At 43.8% G+C, this 18,514-nt stretch overlaps 1 protein-coding gene across 4 annotated transcripts in view; it reads left to right on the top strand.

Moving 5' to 3' along the window:
* The window catches only part of ZNF622 (zinc finger protein 622), a 55,956-nt gene that overhangs the window by 947 nt on the left and 36,495 nt on the right, over positions 1 to 18,514 (top strand). For 3 of the 4 annotated variants that reach the window (XR_012330636.1, XR_012330635.1, XR_012330634.1), the window contains exons 2-7: positions 330 to 578; positions 792 to 954; positions 3,758 to 3,870; positions 10,634 to 10,777; positions 12,441 to 12,643; positions 13,398 to 13,455. Coding sequence is in view for 1 of the 4 variants with exons in the window: in XM_019951123.3 (XP_019806682.1) it covers positions 330 to 578; positions 792 to 954; positions 3,758 to 3,870; positions 10,634 to 10,777; positions 12,441 to 12,568 (797 nt within the window). In the remaining 3 variants the exon portion in view is untranslated. Of the gene's footprint in view, positions 1 to 329; positions 579 to 791; positions 955 to 3,757; positions 3,871 to 10,633; positions 10,778 to 12,440; positions 12,718 to 13,397; positions 13,456 to 18,514 lie in introns of those variants that run through there. The other variant, XM_019951123.3, reaches the window with a different exon arrangement.

The following is an 18,514-nucleotide window of genomic DNA, read 5'->3' as shown; positions in this document are numbered from 1 at the left end:
AATGTTTAATTCCATTGGGTTTCTGGTCATGATGGCTTTGCTCTGAGTTTGAGGTGCTCAGAATCGGCTAGCTAACTTGCAGTGTGAGGCTGGAGCCAGCAACCTAGGCTTCTTGACTTAATGAGCTATTTTTCCCTCATCCCCCTGACGCTGATTGCATGTGTTCATATATGCATAGGAAAGGAGCACGTGCTTCCTTCAAGGGGTTTACTGTGCGCTGAAAAAGAAGGATGAAAGCATTCCTTAGCCATGCCGACCGGTGTGTGGTGGATGATTGGCTGACTTTGAGATCTTCAGCTAACTTTGTTTTTCAAATCTCTGGCTTGCAGAGTGGGAGGATATTGATTCTGATGAGGAACTGGAATGTGAGGATGCTGCAGCCCCGGAGGAGGAGGCAGCGGAGGAAGAGGCTGGAGGAAGCACCCCGCGTGGCGCCATCCCCGTAACTGACTGCTTGTTTTGTCCCCATCATTCAAGCTCCCTCACGAAGAACGTGGCTCATATGACTAAAGTGCACAGCTTCTTTATTCCTGATGTAGAGTATCTTTCCGATCTTAAGGGACTGATTAAATATTTGGGTAAGTTCAGTCGTTTTTTCCTTTTGAATGACAAAATACCACATTATTGGGGGGCATTAGTTTGGGGCTTCTCCTCAATCTTGGATTGAGTGACCGGCCGATTTTGTGAAAATCAGCAACTTGATGGCTGTTTTTTGAATTGTGGACATCGACAATGAGCCCTAATCTGGCTGCAAAAAGCTGCTTTCATATTTCTTTTCTCAACTTTTCCAGGAGAGAAAGTTGGTGTGGGGAAGATTTGCTTGTGGTGCAATGAGAGGGGGAAGTCCTTCTACTCCACGGAAGCTGTACAGGCTCACATGAATGACAGGAGTCACTGCAAGCTCTTCACAGATGGGGATGCTCTTTTGGAATTTACAGACTTCTATGATTTTAGGTAAGTCTGGTTTGTAATGTCGAGCGAAGCCAGCTGATCACATTTGCATTGGATTTGCATGTGCCCCTGCCTGATAACTGTCTGTGTCTGGCTCTGTCCGGTATCATATTCTTCATACCTCTTAGCACACTTTTTTAGGAGGTAGTTATTTCCTCTCATTCTGTAGATGAGAAACTGAGTATTACAGAGCTAAACACACATATCTGACCCGGAGAAGATCTCAGGCCCAAACTGTCAGTTTGTGTGGTTTGAAAACTTGTTTTTGCTTGTTGTGATTTCCATGGTCAGAAGTTCAGTTTTGCCAGTTACCTCAGGAACAGAAGCAGGGAGGTTAGGCTTCACATCTTGGTTTCCCTGAGAGCCCTTGAATCACAGGCTGTCTCCTAAGGGACTTGAGCTGGTGGCTGCACCAGACCTGTCCCAATCACTTGTTGGTGAAATTATTCCACCTTTACCTAGAATCTTGAATATTTCATACATCATGCAACGAATCCATGCTAGGAATTCTGGAATAGCTGGTTCTTAGTGTCAGTGTGCCTATGACCTAGCACAGGTGTGCTCTGCAAGCAGGTGTGTATAATGACCGTGCCAGGTGTGCAGAGTCCACCTAATACAGGTGTTCAGAAAAGTGCTGGTCTTTTAAGTTGTCCTTTTGCATTTTCCTCCTGATTTCTCATTTCTTACTTGTCCTGACAGAGAGTTTTTCATTATAGCCACTTTGGTGGCTCTGTAGGGGTATCCGCTGTGGTTTTAATTTGCATTTCCCTGATGAGGACTGATGCAGTTGAGAACCTTTTTATATATCAGCTGGCCGTTTGGATATCTCTTGTGAAGTATCTGATCTAGTCTTTTGTCTGTTCCTATTGGCTTATCTGCCTTAGTGTACATTTCTGCAGTTAATTTCCATGTGTATTTGTGAACAGCTGTAGAAGCACAGAGATTCTTCTGGAACTACAGTGTCTAATTTGCTAATTCCTAGGTGTACTCATGTCGCTCTTTTGGTTAATTAAGTAAAGTAAAACTTTTTAAATTCAGTTCTTCAGTTGCACTCCCCACATTTCAAGCCCTATGCTTAAAAACAGATGTGCTTTAAAAGTAGCTACCATAGTGGGCACACAGACTGAAAATTTGCATCATCAGAGACTTCTGTTGTTCAGCACTGTTCTAGGACTTGTTTTTGTAATGATTAAATTGAGGAGAGCTGCATCTCCAGCTGTACAGTCTCCTCCTCTTCCTCTGTGTGCCAACCCTCCTGGAGAGGAACAAATACAGAGGTGAAGGAATTCTGTTGTAGGTTATTTGCTCACTCTTTCTTAGAACAATTTTAGATTCTCAGCAAAACTGAGCAAAAGGTACAGAGATTTCAAATACACTCCTTACCCAACACGTGCATAGCCTCCCTCATTATCAGCATCCCCCAGTGGTACATTTGTTACAATTGATGAACCAAGTTGACCCATCAATTATCACTCAAAGTCCATAGTTTAGAGTTCACTCTTGGTGTTGTCCATTGTATGAGTTTGGAGAAATGTGCATACAATGACGTGTATCCACCATTAGAATATCATACAGAGTGGTTTCACTGACCTACAGATCCTCTGTGTTCTGCCTGTTCATCATTCTCCTCCACCCGAACCCTGGAAAACAGTGATATTTAATGTCTCCATATTTTTGCCTTTTCCAGAACGTTGTATGATTAGAATCATACAGTATGTAGCCTTTTCAGACTGCTTCTTTCACTTAGTAATATGCTTTTAAGGTTCCTGCATGGCTTTTCATGGCCTGCTAGCTCATTTCTTTTTTGTATAATCCAAAAATACTCCCTTGTGTGGATGTGCCACAGTTAATTTATCTATTCACCTATTGAAGCACATGTTGGTTTCTTCAAGTTTTAAGAATTTGGATAAATCTTCTGTAATTCATGTGCAGGTTTTTGTATGGACAGAAGTTTTTGACTCCTTAGGGTAAATACCAAGCAGCAGGATTGCTGGGTCTTACGGTAAGAGTGTGTTTGATTTTTGCAAGACACCGCCAGCTTTTCCAAAGGGGCTGTACCCTCTTGCATTCCCACTAGCAATTAATGAGAGTTCCTGTTGCCCCAGATCCTCACCAGCATTTGGTATTGTCATTGTTCTGGATTTTGACCATTCTGATAGGTGCATACTGGTATCTCTGTGTTTTAATTTGCATTTTTCTGATGACATATGCTGTGGAGCATCTTTTTTGCATGCTTATTTGCCATATGTGTATCTTCTTAGTGAGGAGTCTGTTAAGGTCTTTGGCCCATGTTTTAATCAGATTGTTTATTGCTGAGTTTTAAGAGTTCTTTTTGCATTTGGATAGCAGTCCTTTATCAGATGTGTCTTCTGCAAATACTTTTTTCCAAGTCTGAATCTTGTATTTTAATTCTCTCGACATTGTTTTTTCACAGAGCAGAAGTTTTTAATTTTAATGAAGTTTAGCTTATCAGTTATTTCTTTCATGGACTGTGCCTTTTGTGTCGTTCCTAAAAAGTCATCACCAAACCCTAAGTTATCTAGGTTTTCTCCTATATTATCTGTAGGATTTTTTATAGTTTTGTATTTTACATTTAGGTCTGGGATCCATTTTGAATTCATAGGCCATTTGCATACTTTACTACAGAGAAAATGCTAACAAATTGTTTTCTCTCCAAAAGCTTTCAGTGTAGTCACTGCAACTGTTAACCCCTCACCCCAACCCCTTTAGTTATCTAGTAGGTTTGCAGTATTTTAGTTAAATTTGAGGTATTGGTCTATGTATTAATGCCATTCCATGGTTCCAGGAGTAGCTACCCAGATCACAAGGAAGGGGAGGACCCTGATGAGACTGAGGACTTGCCCTCAGAAAGGGCCTTGGAATATGAAGACGACACCATGGAGCTGATTCTCCCTTCTGGTAAGTGCAGTTGTCCAGAATACATAGCTGCATGCCGCTGAGATTATCAGAGCAGCGTGTTCCCATCACTTCCCTTCCACACCGAGGGGAGAGACCCTACAGCTTCAAGTGTGTGTTTGTGTTCCCCTGGACGAGGTGAACTCTGAAGGTTGCCTCGTAGCTCTGTCTTGGCTGTTTTGTTTAAATTGCATCAATGTTTTCCTCACTTTTGTTGTGATTCGTAATGCTTTAATCAGTCATTGCCTTTCTTTTCAATACATAGACCTTTTGTATTCTGTTTATTATCTGGTGTTTTGGCCCCATCCAGGTTTTTCTTGTTAAACTTGACTTTGCTCTTATTCCTTGAACTGATTCCTGTTTCCATGGTGGCTCAGACTTGCATATGTTAGTCTGGCATGGGTGGACCTGATTGACAGCGCCCAGGTTTCCTGTCCGTATTCTGGGTGTAGGGGGAAGCTTGGAGTTTGAATTCTGCCTTCTTCTTTGGGGAACAGGATTCATAATGGCAGGATTTTGTCCCAGATATGAATAGAAGAAGGAAAGCCATGAATATGAGAAGTATGCAGTATTGCTTACAGTGTTATGCTTAGCTAATAGGAATGGGGGCAGCTACAGAAGACGCATCTAAAAAGGACAGGGAATGGGATGATAAGATAATAAGATCCTAATAATACCTCGTATTTATTGAGCAGTTAGCACATTCAGGCAGATATATTATTTTAGCTTTACATCAAGCCTTTGAGTTAGATTCTGTTATCCTTATTTGACATATGAGCCAGCTGAAGCTTAGACAGGTTGAGTAATTTACCCAGGATCATGGACCTCGTCAGTGAAGCCCTTTCCCCACTTGTCTCCGCTGCCTGGGAGATTTGCAGTGATGGTGGGAGCAGGAACAGCCACATTGCCAATGGAGACGTCTGCCATGAAGAAGCCACCCTGAGGTGCTGCTCTCCACCTGGAATAGCACGGCTTAGGTATAGAGAGCCCTGCTTAACCCAGAGTAATAACCTTCTAAGGCTAAGGGCAGCTTTAGACAATGACAGTGAAAGGAAAGTGCAGGCAGAACCTGTCTTGAGGATATAGTTCTTCTACAGTGGTAGGGAAGCTGTAATGCAGCAGAATATCGTGGCCTATACAATACGCAGCAGCAAAACAGGCCTAAATGTATCACAGAGGACCTAGTCCCGTCTTCCCTTGGTGAAAATACTGATGCAGAATGTCAGAAATAAGTTTAATAACTTCTTTTCTAAAACTGTTTATTTAGCCCCTAGTTTCATTAGCTTCCTCTTCCTTAACTGAGATCAAAGACCTTGAGAAAGTGAATGAAATGGTCCCTGCCAGCGGCGCATTGCGTGTAGTAGGATCACTAGGAACGTGGGCTTCATTTTGCAGCAACGCTGCATATCCTATTTTAGAAGTAGAGAAATTTTCATCTGGACTTAAAGACGTCTGTAGCTTAAAGACTCCTTAGCTATGTAGACAACACATTTGCCCAGAGCGATGGAGTTTCCTCAGGTTCGCCAAAGCCAAACTTGGGTGTCTTCTCAGGATCCGCTCTTCCTCTCCCACATCCAGATGGTGACTAATTGCGATTCCTAAATGGCTTTTGAATATTTTTTCTTTTTTTTTCTCCTTATCTGTGTCACCATGAAAGCTTCCCATCTGGCCATCTCCAGCCTGGTTTCCACTTGACCACCAGTCTATTTTCTTTTCCCTCTGGAATTTCCAGGGGGAGCCCTTGCCTTCAGGGTCACTTTGTCGCCCAGGTGTCCGGTGCTCTTCCTTTCTTGCCCGCACGCAGTCTCCCTCCCCTGGGCCTTTGCCTGGGTGCTGCCTCTGTCCCCCCCCACTCGTCCTCGCCCTGCAGGGCTCACGTTGGGCCCCCTGCCCAGCTGTCGTGATGCGGCTCTAGCTCCTCTGTGCCTGTGGGCTGGCTTGCCTTCTGCCCCGTTTCTGTGAGGACAAAGCTGGCGTCTTCCATCTCTGCACAGTGCCTCAGACACACAGGAGCCGCGTAAATGTCTGTTGACTGAGTGACTGGCAGGTTGGAGGTGACTTTTATTTATTTATTTGCTGTACGCGGGCCTCTCACTGCTGTGGCCTCTCCCGCTGCAGAGCACAGGCTCCGGATGCGCAGGCTCAGCGGCCATGGCTCACGGGCCCAGCCGCTCCGCGGCATGTGGGATCTTCCCGGACTGGAGCACGAACCCGTGTCCCCTGCATCGGCAGAGGGACTCTCAACCACTGTGCCACCAGGGAAGCCCTCTTGGGTTTTTAAAGCATGAATTTCCTTGCTCACAGCTACGTGTCCACGTACCAAGTGATGCTGTTTTAAAGTACTGGATGATGACCTCAGGGCAGCTCCTAAGGGAGACTGGGAAGTAGTGAGTAAGCGGCTTGGTCTTGGAGTCCTGGGCGATATTGTACTGTTAGACTCTGGAGAGGCCAGACCAACTGCCAGGTGCTGCCTTACCTCAGCTTTCGTCTCTAGCTGTGCACTTTTTTCTGAGTGTGTGCATTTTCCTGGGGAAACGCTGTTACATCATAAAGTCACCTGTGTGGGCACACGGAGGTTTAAATTTTTTTATTTATTCATTTGTTTTTTAATTAATTAACTTATTTTTTGGCCACCCTGCGCGGCTTGCGGGGTCTTAGTTCCCCGACCGGGGATCGAACCCGCACCCTGAGCAGTGAAAGCACGGTCCTAACCACTGGACCGTGAGGGAATTCCTCCGCACAGATTTTTTTGACTGTGCGGGTAAGGGCACTTTTTCTGGGGAAAGGCTGTAGTTTCTGAAAAGCATCTGTGACCTGGACGAGATTAAGAGCCAAGAATGGAAAAATCTAAACGTACAGCATTGGCTGCCTTCCTGTGTCTTCTTCACAGATGCCCGGCTGCTGAGACCTGATGATAGAATTTGTTTAAATAGCAACAGAGCATAGCACTCTTAGTGAACCAGAAGGTCCCAATGTTTGGAAATTTATTCCAGCTATACAGTCACATACACTTTTACCATCTCATTTTTAAAACCAGTCATGCTCTAGTCAGTCTTGCTTATAATGAGACATGACAGTTTTGTGTCCATTGGTTTACCTCCGTGTCTCAGTGCTGACTTGGGGATTTTGTAATGAACCAAGAAAATAGGAAATCTCTGAATAAACACTGTATACATGTGTAGTGATATTACAACAGTATATTCAGTCACCTGGTTATGTCTTTGAACAAATTTACCATTCAGAAACTTCCTTGATTATGCTCAGTTATATGACTGGGTCAGCGTGGATGTTAGCATGAAGCTGACTTGGGAAGGATTCTAATGTGGAGAGCCTAGTGATACTTAATCAGCTACACTTAGCGGAGTCTGCTTTAAACTGGTTTTGAAAGCAGCGGGTAGTTGTGATTCCTTAAATCTAGTTGCTTCAGGTCAAGTAGATGATCCCAGAGGCAGTGGCGTAGAGTATCCGGTAGAGGGCGCTATGAGCATTTATTTTGAAGACTGTGGTCTGGCTCAGTTCCTTCCCTCGTTGCTCTTCAGTTCCTGTGGAGCAAGTTGGTGTGAAAACACATCCAGTTAGTTGCTGACTAGCCAGATGAATCTGTTGCTGGATCCACGAAAGGCACGTGATCAATCTTCTTAGGAAACTTACAGTTAGAGATATTTTCTTTTTCATTGTCTAATGTCACCCAGTGTTAGGCTATTTGTTAAGTAGGAGTGGAAATTTTTAAAATACATTTATTTATTTGTTTGTTTATTTCTTTCTTTTTGGCTGCACTGGGTCTTTGTTGCTGCGCCGGCTTTCTCTAGTTGCGGCGAGCGGGGGCTACTCTTCGTTGCGGTGCGCGTGCTTCTCACTGCGGTGGCTTCTCTTGTTGAGGAGCACGGGCTCTAGGTGCACGGGCTTCAGTAGTTGTGGTGCGTGGGCTCAGTAGTTGTGGCACACAGACTTAGTTGCTCCGCGGCACGTGGGATCTTCCCTGACCACGGCTCGAACCCGTGTCCCCTACATTGGCAGGCGGATTCTTAACCACTGTGCCACCAGGGAAGCCCTCAGTCTTTTTTTTTAATTGAAGTATAGTTGATTTACAGTTTTGTGTTAGTTTCTGGTGTACAGCAAGTGATTCTGTTTTATATATATATATATATATTCTTTTTTGTATTCTTTTCCATTATGGTTTATTACAGTATACTGAATATAGTTCCCTGTGCTATACAGTAGGACCTTGTTATTTACCTATTTTATATACAGTAGTTTGTATATGCTAGTCCCAAACTCCTAATTTCTCCCTTCCCCACCTCCTTCCTTTCCCCTTTGAGAACCCTAAGTTTGTTCTCTATGTCCGTGAGTCTGTTTCTGTTTTGTAAAGAAGTTCGCTTGTATCATGTTTTAGGTTAGGAGTGACAGTCTTGTAAGCAGTTCTTACTGTGGAGAAAGATAGATGGACAGGTTGTGGCTTCATCATAACTCAGACATTACCCATCTGTTATTTATGGACAGACACACCGTGTTCTATAACGAATTTTCCTTGATGAGGGCCTTCCAGTTGAGCTGTTCTCAGCACATTGTACTTGGTGCTTAATGTTAGGTTCTCACTGTCATTGCCACAGGACAGGAGTAACTTTAAACGCTGAATGTTTAGAGTTCTCCTGTCAGGTGTCGGAAACCTTGGGGTTGATTAATGAAACCTTTTCAAGCATGTTTTAGAAGCCAACCTTCAATAATAACGTATTTCTAAATGCTGCTTGCGAATGTAAATAAATCGATTTATTAAGTACTAATGACCAGCAGCATTATCATTTAATGATTTTGAGGAAATCATCATTGCAAACTCAGAGCAAACTGCCTACATTATAAATAGAAAGTCACAATCAGCAGCGCTGGGCTTTCCTGCCAGAGCCTCCATTTAAGAGCGAGTCCTTCTCCGTCCGCTGTATCTCACTTATTTCTTGTGGTTTAGGAGCTTTGTTAACTCTTCTGCTGCCAGAACAGTCAGGTCCTGGGAAGCATCTTTTCATCCATATTAGTATCCAAAGGCCACATCATCTTTGAATTGAAAGTTTCTCTTTGTCATCTCTTGCGTCTGATCACCAATCAGTCAACTGGAAGTAACCACTTTTCCATATCTGCGCAGAGACTCTGCAAACTGTTTCCCAGGTAGCTTGCCAGGTATAGGGACTTGAAACGAAATAACCTGACAGAGTTTTTTCTTGCAAGTTAATCGAGGTCCTAAAAGCGAATATATCCATCTACAATAGTTAACAGTATTCTGTTCATGGTCTTTCTGCACAAAATATTCTGAAAGAAATGATTTTATATATATAAGTGTAAAGCTTCCATAGCAGCCGTACACATGGTTCTACCTGGCTGTATTTCCTTAACTCATTTTCAGTGGAAACAGCTGTTCCGTGCCTTGTGTGTATGCTGTTGTTAAACTTCTATGCGTTGATGTCTGTCTGGGAATGTATTTGATTGCTTATGTTCTGCTTAATATTCTTGTGAAAGTATAGCCTGGGTTTAGTAAGCTCTCAGGTGATCTCAATGCCGGTGGCCCAGGAGAACTTTTCAAGAGCCAGGGCGCTCTGATGGAGCCTGGAGTGTGTCATCACTGAAGCCCGCCCCCTTCACTTTCACCTGCTGTGAAGCTGAGATCCAGGGGTCAGCACACTTGTCCTATAAAAGAGCAGATAGTCCAAAGCGTTCATTTCTGAAAGCGTGATTGACTGGCATGGTTGTATCAGATCCTTCTCAGTAAATAAAACCTGGAGAGAGAATTCATCTTAGTCATCTTTTAAAATTACGGTTCGGGCTTCCCTGGTGGTGCAGTGGTTGAGAGTCCGCCTGCCGATGCAGGGGACACGGGTTCGTGCCCCGGTCTGGAAAGATCCTGCATGCCGCGGAGCGGCTGGGCCCGTGAGCCCTGGCCGCTGAGCCTGCGCATCTGGAGCCTGTGCTCCGCAACAGGAGAGGCCACAACAGTGAGAGGCCCGCGTACCGGAAAAAAAAATAAATAAATAAATAAATAATAAAAAATAAATAAAATAAAATTCCGGTTCACCAGGCGACTTCCGTCATTTAGAAAGCAGTAGGGCAGGGTTTCTCAGCCTCAGCACTGTGGACGTTTGGGCCAGATAATTCTTTGTTTTGGGGGCTGTGCTGTGCATTGTACAATGTTTAGCCGCATCCCTGGCTTCCACCCACTAGGTGTCAGGAGCCTCCCTCTAGCTGTGACAGCCAAAAATGTCTCCAGTCATTGCCACGTGTCTTCTGGGGATAAAATTGCCGGTTTGAGAACCACTGCAATAGAGAATTTAAGCAAAGGAAAAGTGGATTGGTGTCTCTTCTAGACTCAGACTGTGGCTTACAGACCTAAACATCAGGGCCATTATCTGTGCTTAATCTTTTTTCTATTAAAAAAAAAGTTAAAGCTCCTTACCTCCTCAGATCCTATTATCTGTATTAGTTGGGGGCAGCTATGTGAATTTCTAGGGAAGCATATTGTCAGTACAGATGCTGAATTTTTCACCTGGCAGTGACTTGCCATTATCTCTGTTTTTCAGTGTCTCTACTCTTTGGTTTTCCTTCTTTCATTGTTTAACATGCAGCTTCATCTTTCTTCAGCAGATTAAAGCACTGTTTCTTCTGGCACATCCATTTTCCAGCTAGATAAAAGTGAAAATTCTGATTCAGAAAGCCTTTACTTTTATAACTCTGCCTTGAAAAACTGTCCAACTCAGTGCTTCAATATTGTTCTTTTGAAAAACAGGTGCCAGAGTGGGTCATCGCTCCTTGATGAGATACTACAAACAGCGGTTTGGCTTGTCAAGAGCTGTGGCAGTTGCTAAGAATCAGAAGGCTGTGGGCCGGGTCCTCCAGCAGTACAGAGCCCTGGGCTGGGCTGGCAGCACAGGTACGTCCACGTGGACCACAAGGCCCGGCCCAGGAACTTGCATCGCACAAGGGGCCTCGGGTGAACTGGTTTTTTTCTCTTTGTCCTTGTGGGTCCTCTCTAGGGGAAACTTACCTTCTTGGCTCTGGGGGCTTCTGTGACCACTTGAGACATTTATGGCAATAAGCCCAAAGCTCCATGACTTAAAAGCTTTGTATTCCCTAGCACAGTAACTATTTTAAAACTCATATAGACCATTACCTTTTTCAGGAGGTATAGTTACAAAAATAATTGTTCAGCAATTAGCAAAGGTTGAAATTCTCCTGGAGGTCATACAGAGGAATTAAATATCCTTGTGGCGATAGTTTGAGCTGTGAAGTCAAACATGACTTATCTGATATACTTGTAGGTTCTTATACGATGAGTATGAGTAATTTAATTGATTGAAAGCTCTGTTTCCTCACTTATAAAGTGGAGATGATATTAATAGGACCTACTTGTAGAGTTGGGCAGGTTGACTGTCATAATGCCTGTATGACATAGTACATGCACATAATAAAGGCCAGCTGTCTGTTCTTCCTTTTGTAATTTTTCCATAGAAAACTTAGTAAGACTCAGAGCTAGAGCAAGCCACTGAAATTGTTAAGCTTTGAAACATCATCAGTGTGAAATTATTTAAATCTCTTCTGATGTGTCTGCTGAGTGAAGCTCATTATGCTTGGATCTTCAAGGAGAAAGTCAGTCCACTGAAAACAGTATAGAGAGAAGGGAGAGAGCTGCCTTCTGATGGCCTGGAAAGCTTTGGCACTGGAATCCATTGTAAATGGCTCTGTGTTTATATACACGTAGGTTCCTTCACTACGGCTCCCTGTGAGCTGAGTTGGTTTCTTATAATTAACTAATTAATTAATTAATTTTTGGGTCTTCGTTGCTGTGCGTGGGCTTTCTCTAGTTGCGTCAAGCGGGGGCTACTCTTCTTTGTGGTGTGTGGGCTTCTCATTGCGGTGGCTTCTCTTGTTGTGGAGCAGAGGCTCTAGAGTGCAGGCTCAGTAGTTGTGGTGCATGGGCTCAGTTGCTCCACGGCATGTGGGATCTTCCTGGACCAGGGATCAAACCTGTGTCCCCTGTATTGGCAGGTGGATTTTTTTTTTTTTGGCGGTACGCGGGCCTCTCACTGCTGTGGCCTCTCCCGTTGTGGAGCACAGGCTCTGGACACGCAGGCTCAGCGGCCATGGCTCGTGGGCCCAGCTGCTCCGCGGCATGTGGGATCTTCCTGGACCAGGGCACGAACCCGTGTCCCCTGCATCGGCAGGCAGACTTCCAACCACTGTGCCACCAGGGAAGCCCAGCAGGCGGATTCTTAACCACTGCGCCACCAGGGAAGTCCCTCTGACTTGGTTTATAGTCTGCCTTTCTCTGTCCCTTTTGGTCAATGTGGGGCTTCACCTTTTGGGCTTATAGACCTTTTCAGATGATGAAAACTAAAGAGGCTCATCCCAGAAGAATGTATATAGAGAGAAGTTCTGGTATGCAATAAACCCCGCAAGGCCCATGGGATAGAGACCCCAGATAATAACTCTTGTTTAAATATAAGAACCCACTTACCCCAAACTAGCTTTGATTCTCTGCCAAGATCACAGGTCACAGACCTTTGCCTCATTTCTTATCCCCTTTCCAACCCCAGGAGCAGCTCTCGTGCGCCAGCGGGACATGCAGTATGTCCAAAGGATGAAGTCCAAATGGATGCTGAAGATGGGGATGAAGAACAACGCCACCAAGCAGATGCACTTCAGGCCCCAAGTGCTGTTCTGAGTCGGCCAGGGATGGCGTCATCATCCGTCTCCTGCACAAGCGTCCTTGCCTGGGCACCCGTGGAAGCTGGATCAGGTAGCAGACCCTTATGCTGCTACTTCTTCCTGCACTTTCTCTGTCCTGACCTGATAATAAAAGTCAGAATCGTATTGGCTCTCCAGTGTAATTTTTGGACAGGGTTGAAATGTCGTGTTTTTGCAAAGTGAGTGCTGTGTCAACTGGACACAGGCCCTGCCCTTCTGAGAGTTGCTTTGTTGTCTCGGCTTGAAACTGATTTAGGGCTGTCAGAATAGTGTTGGGAATTCAAGAGCGGCTTGTCTGCTCCAAACCTGGTTTAATTTTCAGAAGAACACCTTACCATATCATGGCGCTGGGACCTATGTAAGAGGGCTTTGAAGCCTCTGGAGGAGCAGAGTTGAATGTCCCTCCCTGGAATGTATTATGGCTCCCAAGGTGGTGACAGTTTGGGCACTTTCATTAAATCCAGGGAAAGTAAAAGGGCATGTCAGTGGCTTGCTGTCAAGGGTCTTCAATTCTAAATGTGATCCCAGAAAGAATGAGTGTGCTTCACCCTGAGACTGTTTCCAGTGCTGCCTTTAGAGTAGGAAGAAAATAAATGTAAACTGTGTAAATTTCATTTGAGAAACAAGAACGACCTCAGGATTCAATCTCTGCAGAGATGCTCCGTCTAGGTGGTTTAGGGGGAAGGCCATGATATATTGGAAATGAAAGTAAACATGAAGTTCAGATCCATTGACCTACCTTTCTGACTTTGGAGAAGTGACTTGGTCTTTGAAATCTGTAAAATGAGGTGTTTATTGCCTCACAGGTTGTGCGGTTGATTAAATCAGCAACGGAGCCGTCCCTCGCTCAGTCCACAGCACAAAGTAAGTGCTTCAAGTTCTCCCTGGTGGGGCAGGTGCCCCTCTGAGGAGGGGCATGTCTGGGCAGCGCAGTGGTCTTTCTGAGGAGTGGATTCAGGGATGCCTGGAGATCGTGTTTGCCCTTACCATGCACTCAGCAGCCCTCGCTAGCTGGAGACACATCTTTTTCCTTAAATTTTGGGTGCAGAATGGAATGAATTATATTTCATTAGTACGCGGGTTCACTATCTAACAGTGGAGGGCTCCCTAGTTTAACTTTACTCCTTCATCCTGTCTAACATTCTCATCACACAAGTACCCACCTTCTTGTGTTTGACATCTTTGAATCTATATCCTGAGAAAATGATATAGTGCTTGGCATGGGGTGTGTTTTTAATCTATACTTAACTGAACGTACGGGACATTGTGCTATATTTCTTGTCAGTTTTGTTTTTCTTTCAGTATATTTTCACTCGACTTGGTAAGCCTAATTCATCTTCTGACTGCTGGGAGGTGTCCATACTGTGTTCTCTACACAGAACTTCCCTCCCGCTGCAGCTGACCCCTCCTCCTCTCTAACCCTACAGTCCCACACCAGCACCGCACTGTTTGAGTGCCTCGTTTATATTGGTGCCCTTTTAATTTTGAGGCCTTTTTTTTTTTTTTGCGGTACGCGGGCCTCTCACTGCTGTGGTCTCTCCCGTTGCGGAGCACAGGCTCCAGACGCGCAGGCTCAGTGGCCATGGCTCACGGGCCCAGCTGCTCCGCGGCATGTGGGATCTTCCCGGACCGGGGCACGAATCCGTGTCCCCTGCATCGGCAGGCGGGCTCTCAACCACTGCACCACCAGGGAAGCCTTTTTACCTGTGAGTGGCGATGAGGACAGCGTATTTGCTGACCTGAAAACATTCCACTTATGTATTATCTACTTCTTCCAGTCTTCAAGAGACTCGTTCTGAGTTAAGTTTGTGAAGCAATCCACGGTCACCTCTATCCACATCATAACTTTTAAAAATTCAGTTTATTTGCCTTTCTGGAGTAAAGCTCTACTTGGGAAAGAAGGCAAAGAAAAAAGATTTAAACAACTTATCTAGTTGAAGAAACAAAACAGCATGAGAAATGAGCTTGTTTTGCCAGGGTGGACTTCTTTGTGGTTCAGGAAAGTAAGGAGATGTCTGATACTGGATTTCCTTGTCATTCTGTCCTTTGATGTGTGTCTATTTTTCATCCTCTGGGTGCACTGCCCCCCACTCTCTGACTTCTGTAGTTGGGGTTCCTGGGGCTTCCTGGCCCGTTCCCACACAGCAATTTGCTACCAGATCTCCGCACTTTGGTCCTTTCAGTGCTGCATATTCTTGATGTGATGTCATGCCCATCACATTGGAGAAGGGGCAGAATCTGTCAAACTACCAGCTTAGAGCCTAAGGAAAAGCTCCCATCCTTAACTTCACACTTGATCATTTTTAATTTCACTACTTAAAATATATTGTTCACATAGTGCTTTTTTCTTTCTCCAATTATTTATTCACATTAAAATTTTTTTTTATTTTACATCTTTATTGGAGTATAATTGCTATTCACATTTTTAAAATTAAATATTTATCCAAATTAACCCCAAAGTAAATTTTTATTAAATCCAAATTTTTAGTTTAATTCTTATCAATACTTCCTAACACCTATTATCTGTAAGATAGTTAGGTGTCTAAACTGACAGTAGATACCAAAGTAATCCTATTAAAGTTTCTGAATTAGGGCCAAGTTAGCCCTGGCTGCTGTAGCTGGCTGAGTGACTTGTAAGGACTCTTTTCTCCTGGGAGTAATCCGAGGATGGGATGGACCTTGCAAGTTGATTCATCTGTCTTTGGTTGAGACATCAAGACTGGGATCAAAAGCGAGAGAATATAATCTCGTTCCCTCTCTGTGTATTCTACCAAAGCCCCAGGGAGCTTTGCTGGTTGGTTGCACTGCCCGTCTGCAGACTAGATGATGACTCGATGTATTCTTTCTGCTTTGTGGACTATGCATTTGTGTTTTACAGAGTACAAAGTGCTTTATTGTGCCATTTTTTGTTTCTCCACTGTGTAGTGTAGGTAACATTCGTATTTCACACGTGAGAAAATAGATTTAGGGAAGTTCAGTAACCTTTGTAAGGAGACAGCAAAAAGAAGCCAGAGATTTCTGATCCAGCGTTCTTAACATCACAACATGTTCGTATAGAACGTTCAGCAGCATCTCATCCTAAGGAGCACACTCAGTGGGGCTGTAAACATCTATTCAAGTCCCTTCTATTTGCAGCAGCTGTGAAAGAATCTTGTTCTAAATTGAGAAACACATGGAATTTAGTATGTCCTTTAATGTTACATACATGATACATACATAGTTAACATAAATGTTACCACATAAAATCTCTTTTCTTGCCTAGAATGTGAATGAATTTGGCCCTTAACCAATTTTGGTCATTTGTGGATTCTTAATTTTAAGTTGCTTTCCTCTGTCTGAGATTTTTCAAAACTCTGTTAAGATTCCATTGGACATGATTAATTTGGAATTCACAATAATTCATCTGTAGGAGACCAGATAATTGCTGTGTTTCCAACTCTGCAAGCGGGCATTTTTGCAAGGGAATTGCTTGTAGTCCTACAGAAATTTATAAGTGCATTGAAGAATACCTGTCATTTAATTTAGAGTCATTTGCAGTTGGCACATTAATTATTAATGCCCCTGAAACTGATGGAGATTAGGAAGATTTGATTAGCTTGTTAATGCTGCAAACATTTCAATGTTAGAATAATAATTTATTGATTATTTGTGGGGCTGACTGTTCTTCTGTAGATCTGTTCTTTCTTCCTGGGCACAGAGCTTCCCAGCCAGACTGTATTTCCCAGCCTCCCTGGTAGCAGGGTGTGGTTATGTGACTAAATTAGGGCCAATGGATGTGAGCAGAGGTTGGATTCAATCTAAGTACAGATCATCTGCAATTTGGAGACAAGCAGCATTTTTACACTCTGCCTCTTTTTCCTCTGCCCACCTGGAGATGAGGTGTTGCCACTTTCACCCATGTTGCCACTCTCATCTCAGAGGACAGCAGAGTGATTGGGTGAAAGGAACCAGGGTCTCTAAATGGCATCATGGAGTAGAGCCGCCCTGCTGACCCAAGCTGGCTGGGCTATTATGTGAAATAAACTGAAGCCACTGTGTTGTGGAGTTTCTGCTACAGTAGCCTCACTTATAATCTAATAGAGTAAAACCCCAGGGTAATGCTAACGTGACCTGTCATAATGCAACAGTGTTTGAGATGCAATTGTCAATTTCTGGTTCATAGCTTTCCTCTTGGTCTTGTTCTCAAACTGAGGTGGGCTGGATCCTTCTCTTTACGCAGGATTGGGGGACATTTAGGAAAAAAGTGCCTTACGATCGTATGGGAATTTCTCAGGTCAGTATGTTCACTATGTCTCTTTTTTTACTCTTTCAGAGACAGTAGAAACTGAAAATGAATATTTGTTATTAACCTTGTATGGCAACTTTGCAACGTGCTGCTAATTCTTTGACCCTGTTCCCATGGAGAGGCAGGGTCTGTCTCCCCTTCCTTTGATGCTGGCCTGGCCTTAGTTGACTTGCTCATAACAATAAAATGCAGCAGTAGTGATGCTGCAGATTCCACAGACAGTCACATAATGCAATTCAGCTCCATCTTGCTTCCTTGTCCCCTGACCATGTAAGACGTCTGACTCCCTCAAGGAGGTGCTGCTGTACAGAAGCCCAGGTTATGGGGAAAGGTCACTGTAGGTGCTCTGGTTGACGGTCCCAGTTGAGGTTCCAGTCAGTGGCCAACACCCACTGCCAGCATCAGAGGTCACCATCTTGCACGCCCAGCCCGGTCGAATCTTCAGATGACGGCAGCGTCCACTGACATCTGACCACAACCATGCGACAGATCCTAAGCAAAAACTGCCCAAATGAGATTTCCCCAAATCCCTGGCCCACGGAGGCCGTGAGCATAATAAAACGATTGTACACCACTGGGTTTACACAAGCAGTGGTGACTAGTACACGCTACCATTATACCATCACCTGTTTTGCACAGTTGGCATTTCGGTTTCCACTTGCCAACTTTTGGTGCAGTTTTCCTGTCGATATGACTTCAAGGGCAAGGACTTAACATACCTTACTTACGTTACTTAATCTTTACAACCTCCTTATCGAGTAGATATGATTATTATTCCCACTGTACAGCTCAGGAATCTCAGGCATAATTGGCCAGGGTCTTGCTGCTCTACATCCCTATGCTATCATCTGTGCTGCTTGAGTCATAGAATTTCAGACTTTGGTGACACATTGAACTGACCCAGATCAATTTCCACCTCCCACCTCTTCCCTCCCATCTGGGTTACATACAAGAACCTGGATGCTCGGGGTGGTGTCATGTGACTCACCTGTGGAACACGTCAGTAATTGACAGCAAGGGAAAACAATTGTCTCCATGCTGGGCTTGATACTCAACTATACTACTCAGCAAAGTCAAACTTTTTTCAACTCCTTCAAACAACCTTTTAGTACAAACTATTTTCTGAGTAAACATGATGCATTTCTTTGGAGGAAATGAATGCGCCTATAGTTAGCATAGACCTACAAATATATTAAAAGTGTTTATACTAAAACATCAAATCTGTATTTGTTAAAGAAATCTACAATTTTGATTCTATTGAATAAGACCTCTAAATTTAAGGCATTCGTTATTATGTTACTCCATGATATTCTATTGTTAATGACCACATTTGGTATTGCATCAGCAAATACCATTTTCACCTTGGGTAATGTGTCTCAGACATGTTGTCCTGACCAAGATCATCCTTTTTCTAAATCCAGCAACTGCAAATGTGGAAAACAAGACTCTGTCTATAAAAGTGATGGATTTTAGATTTTCTGAAGAGATTTGTATTATGCTTAGTACTGGTCGATGGGAATATGAAATTGACAGTAAATAGAAACTCTCATAACATTTATGCTTGAAGCATAACAGTCCTTCCAAGATGTCCTTCCTATTGCTAATTCAATGCATGAAATCTATTTGGATAATTTGATA

The sequence above is a fragment of the Tursiops truncatus genome, chromosome 3 (assembly GCF_011762595.2).
Source record: "Tursiops truncatus isolate mTurTru1 chromosome 3, mTurTru1.mat.Y, whole genome shotgun sequence".
NCBI lineage: Eukaryota > Metazoa > Chordata > Mammalia > Artiodactyla > Delphinidae > Tursiops > Tursiops truncatus.
This window is presented reverse-complemented; position numbering and strand designations above follow the sequence as displayed.